Source organism: Ahaetulla prasina, chromosome 7, assembly GCF_028640845.1.
Source record: "Ahaetulla prasina isolate Xishuangbanna chromosome 7, ASM2864084v1, whole genome shotgun sequence".
Taxonomy (NCBI): domain Eukaryota; kingdom Metazoa; phylum Chordata; class Lepidosauria; order Squamata; family Colubridae; genus Ahaetulla; species Ahaetulla prasina.
Window position 1 is genome coordinate 99,911,795 of NC_080545.1, and position 22,483 is coordinate 99,934,277.

At 46.3% G+C, this 22,483-nt stretch overlaps 1 protein-coding gene across 3 annotated transcripts in view; it reads right to left on the minus strand.

Moving 5' to 3' along the window:
• NET1 (neuroepithelial cell transforming 1) overlaps positions 1-22,483 on the minus strand; it is a 103,883-nt gene that overhangs the window by 43,936 nt on the left and 37,464 nt on the right. Inside the window, exons 1-3 of one of the 3 annotated variants that reach the window (XM_058191842.1) lie at positions 19,486-19,556; positions 18,642-18,708; positions 12,340-12,399 (exon numbers count right to left, since the gene is read on the minus strand). In XM_058191842.1, the coding sequence (XP_058047825.1) occupies positions 12,340-12,399; positions 18,642-18,708; positions 19,486-19,541 (183 nt within the window). In that variant the 5' untranslated portion in view covers positions 19,542-19,556. Of the gene's footprint in view, positions 1-12,339; positions 12,400-14,886; positions 15,058-18,641; positions 18,709-19,485; positions 19,557-22,483 lie in introns of those variants that run through there. The other 2 variants (XM_058191840.1, XM_058191841.1) reach the window with 2 other exon arrangements.

Sequence of the window (22,483 nt, forward strand, 5' to 3'; positions counted from 1 at the left end):
CTAAAAAGCAGAGACATCATCCTGCCAACAAAAGTGCATATAGTCAAGGAGATGGTGTTCCCAGTTGCAATGGATGGCTGTGAAAGTTGGACCATAAGGAAGGCTGAGCGCCAAAGAATGGAGGCCTTTGAACTCTGGTGCTGGAGAAGACTCCTGTGAGTCCCTTGGACTGCAAGGCGATCCAACCGGTCAGTTCTAGAGGAGATCAACCCTGACTGCTCTTTAGAAGGTCAGATCCTGAAGATGAAACTCAAATCCTTTGGCCACCTAATGAGAAGAAAGGACTCACTGGAGAAGAGCCGAATGCTGGGAACGATGGAGGGCAAAAGAAGAAGGGGACGGCAGAGAATGAGGTGGCTGGATGGAGTCACTGAAGAATAGAATAGAATAGAATTCTTTATTGGTCAAGTGTTATTGGACACACGAGGAATTTGTCTTGGTGCATATGCTCTCACTGTACATGAAAGAAAGAAGGAAGGAAGGAAGGAAGGAAGGAAGGAAGGAAGGAAGGAAGGAAGGAAGGAAGAAAGAAAGAAAGAAAGAAAGAAAGAAAGAAAGAAAGAAAGAAAGAAAGAAAGAAAGAAAGAAAGAAAGAAGAAACAATAGGCGGGAGCTTAAATGGACTCCAGAGCTGGGGTCTCCAACCTTGGTCACTTTAAGACTTGTGGACTTCAACTCTGGGAGTTGAAGTCCACAAGTCTTAAAGTGACCAGGGTTGGAGACCTCTGCTCCAGAGGATGGTAGAGGACAAGAAGGCCTGGAGAAACGTCCATGGGATCGCGACTTTGCAACTAACAGCAACTACCTTAGTCTGGGATATGTTAATTTTCAGACAAACACCCTTAACTTCCTGCAATATATCTTAACATTTACTGCAGATTGTTGGGTTCTCAGCCAACCCCTGCCTCCATACAAAAGCAACACAAACATTCATACCCCAGACATTATTACAAGCTTTTCTTATCCGTAACAAATGGCACCTCAAAAATGTACAGGTTGCCCTTGACTTACAACTGCGACAGTTTGAAAATTATAAAATAAAATAAAATATGACTTAACGGCCGAACATCATCTAGAAAGGTTACCAGACTGAGAAAGTTGCTTTTAGCTAATACCTTCCTTGTTTATGCTGTCTCAGCACTAATCCTGCTATCGTATATATATATAAATAAACATATAAGGGAATTCATTGTCAAGCTGTCAAGAGTGCATTCAACAAAAGGGTGGGTCTGGTGTGTGTTAGCAACCAAATTGTGGTGGCTTGTGTATCCAGTGACAGGTGGGGGCAGAGCACTGTGTAGCTTGGCAGGGCCGGGAGGATGCTGGGTGAGTAATTGTCAGGTACCTGGGCTCACCCAAACTTTCCTTTCTTGTCAGCCAAGCACAGGCTCTGAAAATACTTGATTCTAAAAAGAAGAATTTTGTGTCAAGAATGTCTGGTTTTTTTAAAAAAAGAAAATGTGTTTATATAGGTTAAAAATTAATCACTACCGACAGATAGCAGAGTTAGGATATATAATGGAGCCTCCCGTACAACTGTCGTAACTTGTGACGGTTGTAAATCAGATCAGCCCCCCCCCCCGCCAAACTTGATTTTAATTTTTTTTTGCAGTGGTCTTTAAGCCAATCAGTGGTCGTTAAGCAAACTCCTGGTTTGCTGTGGGCTGGTTTGGGCAAAACCCAGAAGTAAGTGATGGTTTTCGGCAAAGTTATCTTAGGACACAGCAACAGTCGTAAGTACAAGTCGGTTGCCAAGCATCTGAAATCTGATCACACAAGATCATGGGGTCATAACTGAAAAATGGTCATAAGTCACTGCTCTTCCTTTCCAGCTAGTGACCCCTTTTCAAAGCTTCCATGCGCTTCCAAGGCTGAACCCTGGTTCACACTACTGATGACAACCAACACTACTGTTGAAATAACAACTCTGTAGGTATTAGCTAATTTCCCTACTCAAAGAATGGTCAGCAGTTAAGTAGAAACAGAAAAGCCTCAAAATCCCCAGCAAATTCAGAAATCTTCAGAGTTTAGGGTGACACCAGCCACTGAGGTATCTCGAAAAAGCCATGACTGGATCCCTAAGACTTAAGGCAAAATTATTTCTCTCTTTCTCTCTCTCCATCCATCCAAATTATCCATTTATCTACTCAACCTATCTACTGATGTACCTACCTATCCCCATCCATCTGCTCTTTCTTTCTCTCTCTCTCACACACACATCCATCCAAACTATCCATTTATCTACTCAAGCAACCAACCTACCTATCCATCCATCCAGCATACCTATCTATCCATTTATGTATCCATCCATTCTATCCATCCTACCTATCCATTTTATAGCTAGCTGAATTATATATCCACCCATCCGCTCAACCTATCTATCCATCTGTCCCCTTAATCAACTATCGACTTGCCTATCTACCTATCTATTTAACCAGTATACCTACCTACCTGTCTATCCACCTTACCTATCCATCCATTTACCTATCATCTTCTACGGCCACCCATCTTGTAAAACGGAACTCCGAGTAGCTCACAACAGTCCCTGACACTCAGCCTTGACTCTACCCTCACCTGATCCCAATGCCTGGAGGAACAGCCAGCCCTAGAAAACTTTCTGGGAGGGTGGGATCTTCCAGATCCTAGTGAAAAAGGACAAGAGGGTTGAGAGTTGGAACATGCAACCATTGCAGCTTCTCTGCAGGGAGAAGAGACCCCCATGATAACCTGGTTTTCTGCCACATAGGGCTTTAAAGGTAATAAGTACCACCTTGAAGTGTGCCTGGAAGAAGCTGGGACCCTAGGGAGCTCATGCAGCAATAGTTTACCTGGGCAAACAGGTGAGGGGGCAGCCCTCGCAAGCTCTTACATTCTGGCCTAGTTAAGGCTTTAAATGGTCTTTAAGTAGTCTTGAGGACATGAAAAGGGACATTTTGGACCAAACATGGGATCTATATTGAATCTGCCTCTCCATTTAATCTAGCTTGGTGGCTGGGGAATTCTGGGAGTTGAAGTCCTCCAGGCTTAAAGTTGCCAAGGTTGGAGACCCCTGATCTCATCCATCTGAAGATATTCCCTCCATCTCAATTCCACTGAAAGCTAAAACTATGTACACCCCATAGACTGCAGCCAGATCTACGCTATCAACTAGAAAATAAGTGGCAGGGAGCTTGAGTTTACACATTTAATGAGGTTACACAAAGCGTTAATCTCCAGTTGAGCTGTTAGAAAGAAAGGAAGGAAGGAAGGAAGGAAGGAAGGAAGGAAGGAAGGAAGGAAGGAAGGAAGGAAGGAAGGAAGGAAGGAAGATAGGTAGGAAGGAAGGAAGGAAGGAAGGAAGGAGGGAAGGAAGGAAGGAAGAAAGAAAGAAAGAAAGAAAGAAAGAAAGAAAGAAAGAAAGAAAGAAAGAAAGAAAGAAAGAAAGAAAGAAAGAAAGAAAGAAAGAAAGAAAGAAAGAAAGAAAGAGGGAGGGCCGGGAGAAAACAGCTGCTAATTAGTCCCTTAAATTTCTAACAAAAACATCTGTGGAGAAGGCAGGACTTCAAAGACCCCCCAAAAGGCTAACGGGGTTAGGGCCAGCCATAGCTCCAGAGGAATTCCCCTCCACCGGCCACTTAATTGAGTAAGCCAGGGTTAAGTGAACTGGGAGAAAACACGCCACATGCAACCAATTTATTTCACAGTGGATCAGATCTGCTGGATAAAGAGAGAGGAAGGGAGAACACTAATAAAAGACATCATTCTTATTTCTCTTATTTTATGAGAGTTGATGAGCGGGCCGGTTTGATCTGGTTGGGAAGGCACTAGGCTAGATGGTGAGTTCTAGTTTCGCCATAGGATGAAAGTCAGCTGGCTGACTTTGGGCCAATCACCAGGAGATGGTGAGTTCTAGCTCCATCTTAGGCAGGAAAGCTGACCGGGTGACTTTGGACCAATCACTAGGAGAATGTGAGTTCTAGTTTTCCTTAGGAAAGCCAGCTGGGTGACTTTGGGCCAATCACCAGGAGACAGTGAGTTGTAGTTCCGCCACAGGATGAAAGCCAGTTCGGTGACTTTGGGCCAATCACTAGGAAAATGTGAGTTCTAGCTCCGCCTTAGAAAAGCAAGCTGGGTGACTTTGGATCAATCACTAGGAGAATATGAGTTCTAGTTTTACTTAAGAAAGTGAACCCGGTGACTTTGGGCCAATCACCAGGAGATGATGAGTTCTAGTTCCTCCATAGGATGAAAGCCAGTTGGGTGACTTTGGGCCAATCACTAGGAAAATGTGAATTCTAGTTCCGCTTTAGGAAAGCAACCTGGGTGACTAGGCCAAGTCACTAGGAGAGGGTGAACTCTGTGTTAGGCTTGGAAGCTGGCTGAGCGACTTTGAGCCAGCCCTACCCACCTCACAGGGTTGTTGTTATGGGGAAACTAAAAGAAGTAAGGAGCAATCTTCGCTGCCTTGAGTTGTTTATAAAAATAATAAAGGTGGGATTTAAAAGCATCTAAAATGAAAAATAAAATCCATAAATCCAGTTAGAGGGAAATGCAAATAGTTTTACCGGAGGACTGGCAGGACTTGAAATGCTACCAGTGAAGGCCTAACCTTCCCCCAACTTGACTTCTGAGTGCTAAAGAGTGGGTTTGCTCAGCTATTAAAGCTGTTCAGGGGGTTGGGACTGTTTTAATCTGATTTCCTTAAACACAAGTGTGGCATTTATCAGTAACTCTGTTTACACCGAGTTCCTGCTGTTCAAAGTACACATTATTTGATCTCCTTTACAGCCGGTACAGACTGCCCCAAGACACCGTAAATATGTTTATCTCAGTACATTTTTCTGGAGAGCTGTTTAAAAAAGTAATCTTCTGTGCAAACCCATTTTCGTGGACTTAAGCCCTCTTAAGTTAGGAAGAGAAATTAATTGCTGCTTTTTTCTTTCTTTTTGTAAGATGGTAGCTGTGCTAAAACTTTGACCTTGGCCCGGTCTCTCTCTCTCTCTCTCTCTCTCTAAGTGTTAATACCACTTTATAAGGCCTTGGTAAGGCCACACTTGGAATATTGCATCCAGTTTTGGTCGCCACGATGTAAAAAAGATGTTAAGGCTCTAGAAAGAGTGCAGAGAAGAGCAACAAAGATGATTAGGGGACTGGAGGCTAAAACATATGAAGAACCGTTGCAGGAACTCGGTATGTCTAGTTTAATGAAAAGAAGGACTAGGGGAGACATGATAGCAGTCTTCCAATATCTCAGGGGTTGCCACAAAGAAGAGGGAGTCAAACTATTCTCCAAAGCAGCTGAAGGCAGGACAAGAAGCAATAGTTGGAAACTAATCAAGGAGAGAAGCAACTTAGAACTAAGGAGAAATTTCCTGACACTTAGAACAATCAATAAGTGGAACGACTTGCCTGCAGAAGTTGTAAATGCTCCAACACTGGAAATTTTTTTTAAAATGTTGGATAACCATCTGACTGAAGTGGTGTAGGGTTTCCTGCATGGGCAGGGGGTTGGACTAGAAGGCCTCCAAGGTCCCTTCCAACTCTGATATTATTATTATTATTATTATTGCCCCACCTCACAGGGTTGTTTTGGGGAAAAGAGGAGGAGGAAGTGTGTTAGATATATTCACTGCCTTGAGTTATTTGTAATAAAAGTGGGATACTGGTAATCCTTGACTTACAACCATCCATTTAGTGACTGTTCAAAGTTACAATGGCACAGGAAAGAAAAAAGACGTACGACCGTTCTTCACACTTACGACCGTTGCGCCGTTCCCCTGGTGGATCAAAATTTGGAGGCTTGGCAACTGGTTCATATTTACGACGGCTGCGCTGTCCCCTTTCAGAAAAGCAACGTCAACAGGGAAGCCAGATTCGCTTAAGAACCGTGTTACTACCATAACAAAGGCAAGGATTCACTTAACAGCCGTGGCAAGAAAGGTCGTAAAAACGGACCAAAGCTCACTGGTCTCGCTTAGCAGTGGAAGCACGGGGCTGAATTGCGGTCGTAGGTCGAGGACCGCCTGTACAAATAAATAAAAATTTTTAAAAAAGGAGAAATGGCTTCAGGCAGCTGGGACAAGACAAAAAACAAAACAAAACACCAAAACCGAATCATTTGAAAAGGGCTCATTGGCGAAGTTGGGGCAGGCCCAGGAAAGGGCAGGTAAGGTGAGAGACAAGGTGTTGATTTAGGAGAGGTGGAGATGGGAATAAAGGTTTGGCGCGGAAAAGGGACATTTTAGGGAGTGCCACAGCAGCAGAGCTTGGAGACAGCCATGGCTTGAGAGAGGAAAAGGTTGCTTTGGCTGGCACTGATAAGCAGCATCAATTCGCCAAGACGGGTTATCTCCCCCGAGTGATCAATAAATAAATGAACCATGTCGTCTTCCGATCAAGGAGAATATTTGTAGCTCGGGGGTGAAATAAGGGGCTCTCTTGAGTTGGTGGATGTTTCATTACCCAAGTAGGTAACATCATCAGTGCTAGGAGGGAGTGGGATTTGCAGAGAGGAGGAGGAGGAAGAGGGGGAGAAGGACTGTGGGGTCCTTGATGCCCTCTGAGCTTGGTGGTTTTCTAGCACGTTTCACAACCCTACTAGGTAACATCATCAGTGCTAGAAGGGAGTGGGATTTGCGGAGAGGAGGAGGAGGAGGAGGAGGAGGAGGAGGAGGAGGAGGAGGAAGAGGGACTGTGGGGTCCTTGGTGCTCTCTGAGCTTGGTGGTTTTCTTGCAGACGTTTCGTGACCCAACTAGGTAACATCATCAGTGCTAGAAGGGAGTGGGGTTTGCAGAGAGGAAGAGGAGGAGGAGGAGGAGGAGGAAGAGGGACTGTGGGGTCCTTGATGCCCTCTGAGCTTGGTGGTTTTCTTGCAGATGTTTCATGACCCAACTAGGTAACATCATCAGGGCTCAAGGGAGTGGGTTTGTGGAGGGGAAAAGGGGGAGAGGAGGAGGAGGAGGAGGAGGAGGAGGAGGAGGAGGAGGACAACGACTATATGGTCCTTGATGCTCTGAGCTTGGCTACTTGCTTGCAGATGTTTCATGACCCAACTAGGGGACATCATCAAAGCTAGAAGGGAGTGGGGTTTGTGAGGAGGAGGAGTGTTGGGGTCCTTTGGTGCTCTCTGAACTTGGTGGTTTTCTTGCAGATGTTTCATGACCCAACTAGGTAACATCATCAGGGCTCAAGGGAGTGGGTTTGTGGAGGGGAAAAGGGGGAGAGGAGGAGGAGGAGGAGGAGGAGGAGGAGGAGGAGGAGGAGGAGGAGGAGGAGGAGGAGGAGGAGGACAACGACTATATGGTCCTTGATGCTCTGAGCTTGGCTACTTGCTTGCAGATGTTTCATGACCCAACTAGGGGACATCATCAAAGCTAGAAGGGAGTGGGGTTTGTGAGGAGGAGGAGTGTTGGGGTCCTTTGGTGCTCTCTGAACTTGGTGGTTTTCTTGCAGATGTTTCATGACCCAACTAGGTAACATCATCAGGGCTCAAGGGAGTGGGTTTGTGGAGGGGAAAAGGGGGAGAGGAGAAGGAGGTGGAGGAGATGGAGGAGGAGGAGGAGGAGGAGGACAATGACTATATGGTCCTTGATGCTCTGAGCTTGGCTACTTGCTTGCAGATGTTTCATGACCCAACTAGGGGACATCATCAAAGCTAGAAGGGAGTGGGGTTTGTGAGGAGGAGGAGTGTTGGGGTCCTTTGGTGCTCTCTGAACTTGGTGGTTTTCTTGCAGATGTTTCATGACCCAACTAGGTAACATCATCAGGGCTCAAGGGAGTGGGTTTGTGGAGGGGAAAAGGGGGAGAGGAGGAGGAGGAGGAGGAGGAGGAGGAGGAGGAGGAGGAGGAGGAGGAGGAGGAGGACAACGACTATATGGTCCTTGATGCTCTGAGCTTGGCTACTTGCTTGCAGATGTTTCATGACCCAACTAGGGGACATCATCAAAGCTAGAAGGAGTGGGGTTTGTGAGGAGGAGTGTTGGGGTCCTTTGGTGCTCTCTGAACTTGGTGGTTTTCTTGCAGATGTTTCATGACCCAACTAGGTAACATCATCAGGGCTCAAGGGAGTGGATTTGTGGAGGGGAAAAGGGGGAGAGGAGAAGGAGGTGGAGGAGATGGAGGAGGAGGAGGAGGAGGAGGAGGACAACGACTATATGGTCCTTGATGCTCTGAGCTTGGCTACTTGCTTGCAGATGTTTCATGACCCAACTAGGGGACATCATCAAAGCTAGAAGGGAGTGGGGTTTGTGAGGAGGAGGAGTGTTGGGGTCCTTTGGTGCTCTCTGAACTTGGTGGTTTTCTTGCAGATGTTTCATGACCCAACTAGGTAACATCATCAGGGCTCAAGGGAGTGGGTTTGTGGAGGGGAAAAGGGGGAGAGGAGGAGGAGGAGGAGGAGGAGGAGGAGGAGGAGGAGGAGGAGGAGGAGGAGGACAACGACTATATGGTCCTTGATGCTCTGAGCTTGGCTACTTGCTTGCAGATGTTTCATGACCCAACTAGGGGACATCATCAAAGCTAGAAGGGAGTGGGGTTTGTGAGGAGGAGGAGTGTTGGGGTCCTTTGGTGCTCTCTGAACTTGGTGGTTTTTTTGCAGATGTTTCATGACCCAACTAGGTAACATCATCAGGGCTCAAGGGAGTGGATTTGTGGAGGGGAAAAGGGGGAGAGGAGAAGGAGGTGGAGGAGATGGAGGAGGAGGACTATATGGTCCTTGATGCTCTGAGTTTGGCTGCTTGCTTGCAGACGTTTCATGACCCAACTAGGTAACATCATCATAGCTAGGGTTTGGGAGAGGAGGAGGAGGAAGAGGACAATAACAACAACAACAACCGGGTCCTTGGTGCTCTGTAAGCTTGGTTTTCTGCCAGACGTTTCGTGACCCAACTAGAGAACATCATCAGTGCTGGAAGAGAGTGGGGTTTGTGGAGAGGAGGAGGAGGAGGAGAACAACAACTGTGGGGCTTGGTTTTCTGGCAGACGTTTCATGAGCCAAACTAGGTAACATCCTCAGTGCTAGGAGAGAGGGGGGTTTTGCAGGGAAGGGGTAGAAGGAGGAGGACAACTACTCTGGAGTCCCTGGCACTGTCTGAGCTGGGTGGTTTTCTTGCAGGCATTTCATGAGCCAACTAGTTAACATCATCAGTGCTGGGGTGGGGGGCGGTTTGAGGAGGAGGATTGCCTGGGGCCCTTAGTACTCTCTGAGCTTATTTTCTTGCAGGCATTTTATGACCCAAACTACGTGGCGTCATGACTGCGAGTCAACGGGTAGATCAGAACTGCTGATGTTACCTAATTTGGGTAATGAAATGTCTGGAAGAAAACCACCGAGCTCAGAGAGCACCAAAATACCCCTCATTTATTCTTCAAAGGAGGGTAAAGATGATAGTGGAACGCATACAATTCCAGGAGAGAAGCACAATTATGCTCCCTCTCAAACCTCAAACTCTTCCTTCAGATTTTCACTTCCTGTGATCTGAAACCATCTTAACCCAAAATCCTAAGACCAGGAAAGCAGAAGGGAATTAAATTCCTAGGAAATTAAAAAAATTTTGAAAGCACGGATGAAATCGTCGGTGGCCAGATGATTCGATAAGAACTGGGAACCGACTTTCTAAGAAATAGACTGTGCTCTAAAACGACAGCAGCAGCAACAACAAACTTTTTAGGTTTTAGTCATACAATTTCCCAGTAGAACTGTGTCTCGTTTTCAGGGTTTATTTTCTTAGAAGGTCTTGAAAGAAGTAGAAGCAATATAATTTTTTTTTTTTTTTAAAAATGGAAGAACCCCAATCTTTTTCAAAGCCAGACAGAAGGCTGTCCCTGACCTAAATCCCTCTTAAGAACCAAGCGCTCAGTGGATTCAAAGCTCACAATATTTACTTTTTTTGAGTATCGCCAAAGATAGGCAGACTTACGTACAGGGAAAAAGACGAGGGCTCTGCACAGATAACAGAAGAACAGACTTGGAAGGGACCTTGGAGGTCTTCTAGTCCAACCCCCTGCTGAGGCAGGAAACCTTATATACCATTTCAGACAAATGGTTGTCCAATCTCTTCTTAAAAACCTGCAGTGTTGGGAGCAGCCACAACTTCTGGAGACAAGCTGTTAATTGTGCTCACTGTCAGAAAAAAAAATTCTCCTCCGTTCCAGGTTGCTTCTCTTCTTGATGAGCTTCCCTCCGTTGCTTCTTGTCCTGCCTTCGGGTGGTTTGGATAACAAGTTGACCCCCGTCACCCCTTCTTTGGGGCAGCCCCTCAAGTACTTGAATACTGCTATCATATTATCATATGATCTCTAGTCCTTCTCTTCATTAGACTAATCATACTGAATTCCCTTACTTGTTTTTTTTTCTTTAATTTATTTATTTTATTTATTCGTCTTATTTATTTTAGCAGCCATCACTCTGCTAAACAAATAATTCCATCAACACTGTCAAACTATTTACTGAATCTGCACTACTATTAATCTTTATTTATTTATTTATTTTATTTACATTTATATCCCCCCCTTCTCCGAAGACTCAGGGCGGCTTACAGTGTATAAGGCAATAGTCTCATTCTATTTGTATATTTACAAAGTCAACTTATTGCCCCCCCCCAACAATCTGGGTCCTCATTTTACCTACCTTATAAAGGATGGAAGGCTGAGTCAACCTTGGGCCGGGCTTGAACCTGCAGTAATTGCAGGCTGCTGTGTTCTAATAACAGGCTTCTTACAGCCTGAGCTACCACAGCCTATCTTCTCATAGTTCCCATCACCAATCTCTTTCCACTTATGACTGTATGACTATAATTTGTTGCTGGCAATCCTTATGATTTATATTGATATATTGACCATCAATTGTGTTGTAAATGTTGTACCTTGATGAACGTATCTTTTCTTTTATGTACACTGAGAGCAGATGCACCAAGACAAATTCCTTGTGTGTCCAATCACACTTGGCCAATAAAAATTCTATTCTATTCTATTCTATTCTATTAAATACAAGTAATACAAACAATATGAACATATACATACACATCTAAATATGAAAAAAAAAGAAAAGAAAAAATATACATATAATACAGTGCACCCCCACCCTGGAGCATATGAAGAACGGTTGCAGGAATTGGGTATATCTAGTCCAGGGGTCTGCAAACTTGACTCTTTTAAGACTTGTGGACTTCAACTGCCAGAGTTCCTCAGCCAGCTTTGCTGGCTGAGGTACTCTGGGAGTTGAAGTCCACAAGTCTTAAAAGAGCCAAGTTTGCAGACCCCTGGTCTAGTCTAGTCTAGTCTGGTGAAAAGAAGGACCAGGGAAGACACGATAGCATCTTCCAATATTTGAGGGGCTGCCAGAAAAGGAGAGGGGGTCAACCTATTCTCCAAAGCCCCAGAAGGCAGGAGAAGCAGCAATGGATGGAAACTAATCAAGGAGAGAAGCAGCCTAGAATTAAGGAGGAATTTCCTGACAGTTAGAACAATTAACCAGCGGAACAGCTTGCCACCAGATTAGAAAGGGGGGGGTGTCAACTAGTTATCCAAACCACACATGAGAAGAGCTGCCAGAAGGCAAGAGCAGCTCAAGCAAAGAGGACAACTCGGGAGTAGGGCCAAGAGATGATTGGCCCCTCCCATAAGGCTTAAAAGACCAGCAACGGCGTTTGGGCTCTTTGCTGGAAAGCAACATTGATAGCTTCGTCTTGTTGCATTTGTTTTATATCGGTGTCTTCTGAACTTTTGCCAAGAAAGGCCTTTGGCAGTTTGCCTAATTGGACCAAGGTTGGTGATAGGACTGAGGAATTTGTATGCGGAGGAATTTGCTTTAATTTAGTTGGACTATGCTGGGAATCAATTAATTGCTCTAATAAAGTTTGTTTGTTTTTACACTGACTGAGTTTCCTACTACCTACTGGGGCCTGGGTCTCAACAGGTTGCAGGAGGCCGTGGCAGCCGAAAACGGAGCTCGGGAGCCTGTTTTCGCTGGCAGAGCGCTCGGGCTGCCATAGGCGCCCCCATCAGGAGTGATGTCAAGCTGTCCAGGCCCCCACCCGTCCCCACAAGGTCAAACACAACCCTGATGCGGCCCTCAATGAAATCAAGGTCGAACCCCCTGGACCAGGCAGTCACTTCTCTGAAATGGTATAGGTTCTCCTGCTTGAGCAGGGGGCTGGACTAGAAGACCTCAAAGGCCCCTTCCCAGCTCTGTTCTTCTTATTCCAGTTCAGTTTGCATTCAGGTGTCGACTAGAGATTAAGGTGACAGATTAAAACAATCCTGGCTTTTCTCTTGTCAGGAGCAAGACGAAAACGAGCCCGCGAACCTCTTCCCACTTGGACTCAACGGGCAGTATATTCAGGGTAAAATATTTTAATTACCTTCAGATCGAAGCTACAAATACTGACTGCGTCATCGTCTTTCTCCCTCCGCTTCCTTTTCTGCAAGAAGAGGGAAAAAAAACAAAAAACAGCCGTTATGCAAGACGCTTCAATATCTACGGATGGGATCTGGTTTGCTACGTGTGCCACTTCGTCGTAAAGAGAAAAACCCAACCTCAAAACTCTCATTTAAAAAAAAAAAAAAAAAAGATAGTTATAAACCTGCGGGATGAATGTCATTCTGGCCACGAACGTCATTCTGACTTGACATGTAAATGATAGGTTTCAAAAATGTCCTCGACTCCCTTTGACTAGTATAAGTGATGAAAAGGGTTTATGAAAAGAAAAAGAAAGAAAATGAAGGCAAGAGGCATATATATAAGGCTGACACCTGGAATTATTTCAAGAATGTACTTAATGCAATAAGATATCTGCTGGGGCTCCTGAACTCACAATTAACGTTTATTATTATTATTAAAGAAAAAGAACTTTTTTTCCGTGGGTAATGGGTTAGTCCCTACATACCAATAAAACTTCTAATTATCTTTTCATCCTATCACTTCTTGCCAGTGAAGCTGCCCTCCGGGAGAGCAAGTTTCCACTGTCCAGAAGGATATAATTTTCTGTCCTACCTTTCTCCATCAAGTTCTTACAATACAAAGAGGTTCCGTCTAATTTATTTATTTATTTGCATCCCGCCTTTATTATTTTTACAAATAACTCAAAGCGGGGAGCGTGTCTAATGTAACTTCTCCTCCGTTTTCCGCATAACAACAGCCCTGTGAGGTAGGCTGGGCTGAGAGAGAAAGAGAGAGCGAGGAAGGGAGGGAGGGACTGGCCCAAAGTCTTCCTGAATTCCATGCAAGGGCTCTGTAGCACTGCAAAGGTAGTCCTCGATTTATGGCTGTAATTGAGCCCCAGAATTTCTGTTAAGTGAGTTTTTTAAAAGTAATGCAATGATATGACCTTAGCTACTACCCTGCTTTGATCCTGTGATCAAAGAATTTATTCCTAATCTGCTGCCATACCCTGGAAAAAGAAGAAATTTAGAAATTATTCTTTTTTTCTTCTTTCCGGAGGTTTTTAAGAAAAAAAAAATGGACACCCATTTGTCCTTTGAAAGTCTTCCGCTCCAGCAGAGGGGTTGGACTGGAAGACCTCTAAAGTCCCTTCCAGCTCTGCTGTTCAGAATCTCTCTCGTCCTATTTTTCAGGAAGAAGAAGCAGAAAAGCACAGAGAGGGAAAAAAATACAGGTACTCCTCGACTTACATCAATTCACTTAGTGACAGTTTGAATTTACAGCGGCACTGGAAAAAGTGACTTATGACCATTTTTCACGCTTACGTCTAAAATATGTTATATATAAAATTAAATGATGCTTGCTCCTGGGCAGGGGTGAAATCTACTTACCTTCCATACCGGTTCGGAAGTGCATGCGCCACGCGCTCGCGCATGACATGCGCACGCAGACCTTCTGCACACGCACAGAAGGTTAAAAAACACATTGCTTCCTGGTTAAAAATCAGGAAGTAATGACACCTGGGAAGGTGGGTGGAGCTTCACTCCGTCATCGCTACCAGATCGCCAAACTCCTGGCTGCGATCGCTACTGGATCGCGTGATCCAGTCCAATCTGGGAGCATTTCACCCCTGCTCCTGGGGAGGAAAGCCATGGCAAATCTAGGCAGCGTACTAAAATGCAGAGACATCACCCTGCCAACAAAAGTGCGTATAGCCAAGGCTCTGGTTTTCCCAGTTGCAATGGATGGCTGTGAAAGCTGGACCGTAAGGAAGGCTGAGCGCCAAAGAATGGAGGCCTTTGAACTCTGGTGCTGGAGAAGACTCCTGCGAGTCCCTTGGACTGCAAGGCAATCCAACCGGTCAGTCCTAGAGGAGATCCACCCTGACTGACTGCTCTTTAGAAGGCCAGATCCTGAAGAGGAAACTAAAATACTTTGGCCACCTAATGAGAAGGAAGGACTCCCTGGAGAAGAGCCGAATGCTGGGAATGATTGAGGGCAAAAGAAGAAGAAGAAGGGGACGACAGAGAACAAGGTGGCTGGATGGAGTCACTGAAGCAGTAGGCATGAGTTTAAATGGACTCCGGAGGATGGTAGAGGACAGGAAGGCCTGGAGGAACGTTGTCCATGGGGTGACAATGGGTTGGACACGACTTTACGACTAACAACAACATATACACACACACAAAGATATATACGGTACATATATACATATACAGAGATGGTATTCAGCCAGTTCGGGAAAACTAGTAGCGGTGACTGCGACCTTCTAGCTATCTTCCCACCGTAGGTGAATATGTTCTGCCTATATACATACATACATATACACACACGCACACCGACACACACACACACGGTCTTCTAGCTGTTTTCCCACCGTAGCCAACAATGTTCTGCATGATATAAAATTCCTGCCACTGAGCTTTACGCTCCGACGACGGGCTCTCCCCGGTTCCAATTCCAGACTTGAAAGGAAGTTCAAGAGTTTGTTTTGTAAGACTGGCTAGACTGGTTTCACGGGACTTGCCTCGACAGGATCCTTCATTCTTTTCGGCACGGCTGAGGTTCCTACCAACAAGCCAACGCTGGAGACGGCCAAGCCAGCTGGCTTCTCCCTCCTCTGCGCTAAATCGGATACAGAAAATGAGAAAACCACCGACACGCGAAGTAACAGGAGGCCCATCCGTCCAATTCTCCCAAGATCCACTCGCATGGAAAAATGTTTTGAATACAGAATACAGGAAAAAAGGAAAGGGGGAAAAAAAAACACGAAGAAGCCGTCGGTATTATGGAGAGCTCAGTAAAACTGACGAAAAGCAGTAACTTGTTATTTATAGGGGGGGAAAAAAATACAGATTTTTTTTCTTTCTTTCTCTAAAATGTCTCTCCGCAAAGATGAGGTCAGCTAGTATCTTCTATAAAGCATGAAATGTCTTTGGCAGAAGTTCAGAGTAGGGTTTTTTTTTTTTTTAACTTCATATTATTTCTAACAATATATCTGTCGTTCCTCTTTTTTTCTTTTCTTTTTTTCTTTTTAAAAAAAAAGGCCCTTTGAAATTGCAGACGTTATTAATGAATGGATGTTTTTCTGGCCCACCCACTCGGGCAGATTCTGGGTGGTTTGCGATGGATCCAAATACACAATTAAAATAGTTGCAGACACAACAGCCGGGCAAGACGGCAAACGAGGCGCAACAGTCAAGGGAACCCCCTGCAGGTAGTCCATGATGTACGACCACAATTCAGACCAAACTTCCTGTCGCTAAGCGAGACACTTGCCCAGTTTTGCCCGCTTTCTGGCCACAGTCGTTGAGTGAATTGCTGCAGTCATTAAGTGAGTTAACCCAGCTGTAAAGTGAATCTGGCTTTTTTTTTATTATTTGCATTTATATCCCGCCCTTCTCCGAAGACTCAGGGCGGCTTACACTGTGTTAAGCAATAGTCTTCATCCATTTGTATATTATATACAAAGTCAACTTTTATTGCCCTCCCAACAATCTGGGTCCTCATTTTACCTACCTTATAAAGGATGGAAGGCTGAGTCAACCTTGGGCCTGGTGGGACTCGAACCTGCAGTAATCGCAGGCAGCTGCTGTTAATAACAGACTGTCTTACCAACCTGAGCCACCAGAGACTTGGGTATTCTGGGAGTTGAAGTCCACAAGTCTTGAACTTTGGGCCCCTAGCATGGATGACTAGGGAATTCTGGGAGTTGAAGTCCACAAGTCTTGAACTTTGGGCCCCTAGCATGGATGACTAGGGAATTCTGGGAGTTGAAGTCTACAAGTCTTGAACTTTGGGCCCCTAGCATGGATGACTAGGGAATTCTGGGAGTTGAAGTCCACAAGTCTTGAACTTTGGGCCCCTAGCATGGATGACTTTTTTTTATTTGCATTTATATCCCGCCCTTCTCCGAAGACTCAGGGCGGCTTACACTATGTCAAGCAATAGTCTTCATCCATTTGTATATTATATACAAAGTCAATTTATTGCCCCCAACAATCTGGGTCCTCATTTTACCTACCTTATAAAGGATGGAAGGCTGAGTCAACCTTGGGCCTGGTGGGGCTTGAACCTGCAGTAATTGCAAGCAGCTGCTGTTAATAACAGACTGTCTTACCAGGCTGAGCCACCAGAGACTTGGGTATTCTGGGAGTTGAAGTCCACAAGTCTTGAACTTTGGGCCCCTAGCATGGATGACTAGGGAATTCTGGGAGTTGAAGTCCACAAGTCTTGAACTTTGGGCCCCTAGCATGGATGACTAGGGAATTCTGGGAGTTGAAGCCTACAAGTCTTGAACTTTGGGCCCCTAGCATGGATGACTAGGGAATTCTGGGAGTTGAAGTCCACAAGTCTTGAACTTTGGGCCCCTAGCATGGATGACTTTTTTTTATTTGCATTTATATCCCGCCCTTCTCCGAAGACTCAGGGCGGCTTACACTATGTCAAGCAATAGTCTTCATCCATTTGTATATTATATACAAAGTCAATTTATTGCCCCCAACAATCTGGGTCCTCATTTTACCTACCTTACAAAAGATGGAAGGCTGAGTCAACCTTGGGCCTGGTGGGGCTTGAACCTGCAGTAATTGCAGGCAGCTGCTGTTAATAACAGACTGTCTTACCAGGCTGAGCCACCAGAGGCTTGCTGGTTAGAAGGTTGCAAAAGGGGGTCACGTGACCCCAGGACACTGCAACCGTCGTAAGTATGAGTCAGTTGTCAAGCATCTGAATTTGGATCATGTCACCATGGGGATTGCTGCAAATGGTCGTAAGTGAGAAAAACGGCCGTAAGTCACTTTTTTTAGTGCCGTCGTAACTTCAAACGAATGAATGAATGGTTGTAAGTTGAGGACTACTGTAGGGGTGATAAGACAGGCAAAGCATTCACATTTCTCCTATTGAGTCTGTGGGTCAATGCCTGGTGGGGGGGCTTTTGGAGACACCCCGGGATGGGGAGCTGGACTGCAGGCTTCCTTGCAACCCACGGCTCCCTCTGGGCCTTCTGTTCTCACCAGCCAAGTGGCAGGCAGTTCCATGAGTCCAGCAAGGCGGAGGAGTGATTGCCGATGCTCCCTGTTAGCTTCCGGCAAGCAAAATCATTGGGGAAGCTGGAAGGAAGTCAGAAATTGCTCTTGCTCCCCATGGGCTGGCAGTGTCAGGTGCGAAAGACCAGGCCCCACCCGTGAAGGTCCAATTAAATTGATTTATGGCCAAATAGCCTATGCACCGGAATATTCTCAAGTAACGGTCAGCACCTGTTTAGCGGAATTCAAGGGAGGTTGGACTTTAATCTGCTTGTGGCTAGTACGTGGCGATTCTAGGCTGGTCCCTCTTTTAACTCCTCCCCCGGGTTCTGCCACTCTTTCCCCTGCAGACAGCAAGGCAGAATGGGGGAGCGACCATTGGCTGCTTGGGAACCTAAGGTCGAAATTTGAAATCTCTTAACGATGCAGGAGGTGAAGGAAGGAAGACGGAATGCAGGAGGTGGAGGAGGCTTTGATGTTTTCTGCTGAAGTGGGGGTGGCTGGGGAGGGGAGCATGCCAGCGGTGAGCTCTCTCCCACCCTGGAGACAGGAGGGCCATGGGAGAATGCTGGGATGGGGTGCAGAGGGTTTTCCTTATGATCCATGGCTCCCTTTCCCCCACCGCCCTTGGCAAAGTGATGGGCAGTTCTGGGCCCGGGGTTGGGGGGAGGAGAAGGAGGAGGAGGAGGAATGATTTCTGAGTTCCTGCTAGCCTCCCACAAGCAAAGCCAATGGGGAAGCCAGCAGGAAATCAGAAATTTACAACTCCATGGCTCCCTTTGTCCTCCCTCCCCTTAGCAAAGTGGTGGGCAGTTCCAGGGGGTCAGAGGAGAAGAGGAGGAAGAAGAGAGGAGGAGGAGGAGGTAGAATGATTTTCCAGCTCCTGTTAGCCTCCCACAAGCAATGCCAATGGGGAAGCCAGCATACTACTATCATGTCACCCATAGTTCTTCTCTTCCTTATATTAGACGTGCCCAATTCCTGCAACCATTCTTTGTAGGTTTTAGCTTCCCGTCCCCTAATCACCCACCCCTTAAATTGGGTGGACTTCAACTCCTAGAATTCATCACCCAGCATGCTTTAAGGTGGGTGGACTTCCACTCCCAGAATCCCCCAGCCATACTTACCCATTTTAAAAATTGCCAGGATTGAGAAACATTGCTATAATTTCACTTCTGCCTGCAATGTTGCATGAAAACCATACGTAGCACAAACATGGGGCAAACAAATGGAAGCAGAAAATCCGTTGACTTACCAAACTAAAATCCCAGTGCGATCCAGGAGTTAGAAACGTGAACGAACTTCCTCGCCGCAAAGGGTACCTGCGGGCAGAAAAGGGTTTTTTTCCTTGTTTATTTACATATAGTTGATGCCAGCAGGAGGCTTGTGTCACGGATAGATAGATAGATAGATAGATAGATAGATAGATAGATAGATAGACAGACAGACAGACAGACGAAGGAAGGAAGGAAGGAAGGAAGGAAGGAAGGAAGGAAGGAAGGAAGGAAGGAAGGAAGGAAGGAAGGAAGGAAGGAAAGATATATAGAGATAGAGAGAGGGGGATAGATAGATAGATAGATAGATAGATAGATAGATAGATAGATAGATAGACAGACAGACAGACAGACAGACAGACAGATAAAGGAAGGAAGGAAGGAAGGAAGGAAGGAAGGAAGGAAGGAAGGAAGGAAGGAAGGAAGGAAGGAAGGAAGGAAATAAATAAATAAATAAATAAATATAGAGATAGATAAAGAAAGAGGGGGACAGACAGACAGACAGACAGATAGACCGACAGGCAGGCAGACAGTTAATGGAAGGAAGGAAGGAAGGAAGGAAGGAAGGAAGGAAGGAAGGAAGGAAGGAAGGAAGGAAGGAAAGATTATATAAAAGAAAGATAGATAAAGAGAGGAGGGATAGATAGATAGAGACAGACAGACATGGATGGATAGGTAGGTAGGTAGACAGAGATGATAGATATATAGATAGATATATAGATAGATAGATAGATAGATAGATAGATAGATAGATAGATAGATAGATAGATAGATAGATAGATAGATAGATAGATAGATAGATAGATAGATAGATAAACAACTTGCCTCCAGAAGTTGTGAATACTCCAACACTGGAGGTTTTTAAGATGTTGGATAACCATTTGTCTGAAATGGTGTAGGGTTTCCTGCCTAAGCAGAGGGTTGGACTAGAAGACCTCCAAGGTCCCTTCCAGCCTATTCCAGGGGTCTGCAAACTTGGCTCTTTTAAGACTTGTGGACTGTTCTATTCTATCATCATCATCCTCATCAGGTCCAAAGTGCAGCAGCGATGACATTTCTATACACCTTCACAGATTGCACTGGTTACACCGGGAGGGTTCTGGGAACAATTCAAGGGGCTAGCTTAGGGGTCAGCTACCCACGGCTCTAGAGCCGCATGTGGCTCTTTCACCCCTCTGCTGCGGCTCCCTGTCGCTCAAAATAGGCGTCACAACCGCCAATGTCCGACACCTGTCGGCACACGATTTATTGAGCTATTCGACCCCCGGTAGGCCAACCATGGATAAATCCAAGGAATGAAAAGTTTCAGAAGAAAACAGAACGTTTAATTCAACTACTGCTGATCTGTGGACCACCGGTGGTCCGTGAGAACATTTTGGTGGTCCGCAGAAAAATTATTTGCATTTTTTTATATTGCACTAAATTAGGAGTCCTCAAACTATGCCCCCTGGACCGGATACATGCAATGAACGCTTGTGTTGCTGCAGAGAGTCTCCCCCTTCGGGGTCTTTTTGTGTGGGTCGGAGGGGGACAGAAATTCCGACTTGGGGTCTGCTTCAGCCTCCTGGTGCAGGGCTTTGGGCAAAGGCTGGAGGGAAGTACAGCTGATGGTAGAGCACCAGAGGGCCTCGTTTTTGTTTTTTTTTATTTGCATTTATATCCCGCCCTTCTCCGAAGACTCAGGGCGGCTTACACTATGTCAAGCAAAAGTCTTCATCCTATTTGTATATTATATACAAAGTCAACTTTTATAGCCCCCAACAATCTGGATCCTCATTTTACCTACCTTATAAAGGATGGAAGGCTGAGTCAACCTTGGGCCTGGTGGGACTCAAACCTGCAGTAATTGCAAGCAGCTGCTGTTAATAACAGACTGTCTTAGCAGTCTGAGCCACCAGAGGCCCCTCGTTCTAGTGGAACTGCATCATGGCCTGAAACCGTCTGACCATCTCAAGCACTTGCACTCCCGCAGGTCTTCCCTCTGCTTGGAAAGCCTATGCTCCTAGTCCTCAGTGAGGTGCTTCTGCCGAGCCTCCTCCTCGGCCAGATCCAATTTGAACTGAGCTTCTTTTGCCAACTCTTTCTCGTGGCGGCTGCTTAGCTCCAACAACTGCTTCCTGTCGGAGGCCTAAGGAGCCCAGACGGGCAGGCGAGGAGTGGCTGAGAGGGGAGGGGCAAGTAGAGGCCATCAAGTCACCCCTCAATATGACATCGAGTTTGGCCACCCCCAGCCAGTCACATGACCACCTACCCACCCACCCCCAACCCAGCTGGTCATTAGGCAGATCATATTAGCGGTCCACGGGATTTAAAATTATGAATTCAGTGGTCCCTGTGTTCCGAAAGGTTGGGGACCCCTGTGCTAGTTTTGTGGCCGCTCAAGAAATAGTCAGGCACGGGGAAGGGTTTTTGTGGCTCCCGGTGTTTTCTTTTCTGTGGGAAACGGGTCCAAATGGCTCTTTTGAGTGTTTAAGGTTGCTGAGCCCTGGGCTAGCTAGTGGCTGAGATTGGACCTGGCCAGTTGGCAGGGCTGCCTCCTCCCTATGCTTTCCATCCATTTAATAAAATCTAAACGGGTTAGTAGCAGGCTCTGAGCGCCACTGATTCAACAATGCTCTTGTTGTGTCCTCCTCACCTCCGTCCAAACAATGGCTTAATTAGCCGGCTCTTATCAGCTCTGGCAGCAAAAGAGCCAGCGTCTGCCAAGAGCCCTCGATAGCTGGTGAGTCACAACCTTCAGCTCTAGTCAATCCGTGGATTTGCCTGATACGAAGAGACACAGCAGCTCTGGCTGCCTTTATATCCTGTGGGGTGTGGCTCCATGACTCAGCACTTCCTAGGCCTGCCCCACCCCTGCTTCTGTTGTTCCCGCCTCTCCTGCCTACGAAACCTAGGGTCCAGCCAGGCCTGACTGCCATCAGTTGGGCCTGGAAGCGTGGCCTGGGGGGGGGGAGAGTCAGGAGAAGGAGGCCTCATTATTTCTTCCACCTGGCCTGCTTCTGGCTCCTGGAGCTGAGCCAGGGAAGCCGGTGCTCCCGAGGTAAGTCCCGATGGCCCTTCCCCCTCACTTTCCAAGTCACTTTCTGGCAGCAGGCCCGGCTCCAAGGCACTTTCGGGCATGGGGCCAGGTTCGGGGACGGGAGCCACAACAGCTCTGTTGTGGTGCACGGAAGGTGTGTCAGTCCCGGGGCCATGATCCTATTTTAGTTCCGGAAGGAACCAGGCCTGGTTCTTCCAGCAGGCTCTGGGTAAGGTTTACATGTGGTCCCACTTAAGTGCCTGCCATGGTGGGAGGCAACTAATTTATCCCGCCCAGAAGCTTTTAAAATGGTTCCAATTCTTTGCAAGCCACCCGGAGTCACTTGTGAGTGGGTGGCGTTAAAGATCAAATAATTAAACGGATGAATGCTGTCAATTCCATCCGTCTTAATAATGAAGGCGGCTGCTGAGGAAGCAACCTCAAATGACTTTGAAGTAGCTATACCTACAAAGTGCCCGGAATTTATTGCGCATCGCTGGAAGGTTTGATTCAGAAAGTCCTCGACTTACAACCACAATTGAGCCCAGAATTTCGTGGGGCATTTGTCAAGTGAGTTTTGCCCCATTTTACGACTTTTCATGCCGCTTGGGTTGAGTGAATCACGGCCGTTGTCAAATGAGCCACACGGTCGTTAAGTGAATCTGGCTTCCCTGTGGATTTTGCTGGTCGGAAGGTCGCAACAGGGCGTCATAAATATGAAACAGCTGTCAAACAGCTCCATTGCATAGGGCCGGGTTACTTATGGGACCGTCTGCTGCCTCCGAATGCCTCCCACCGGCCCGT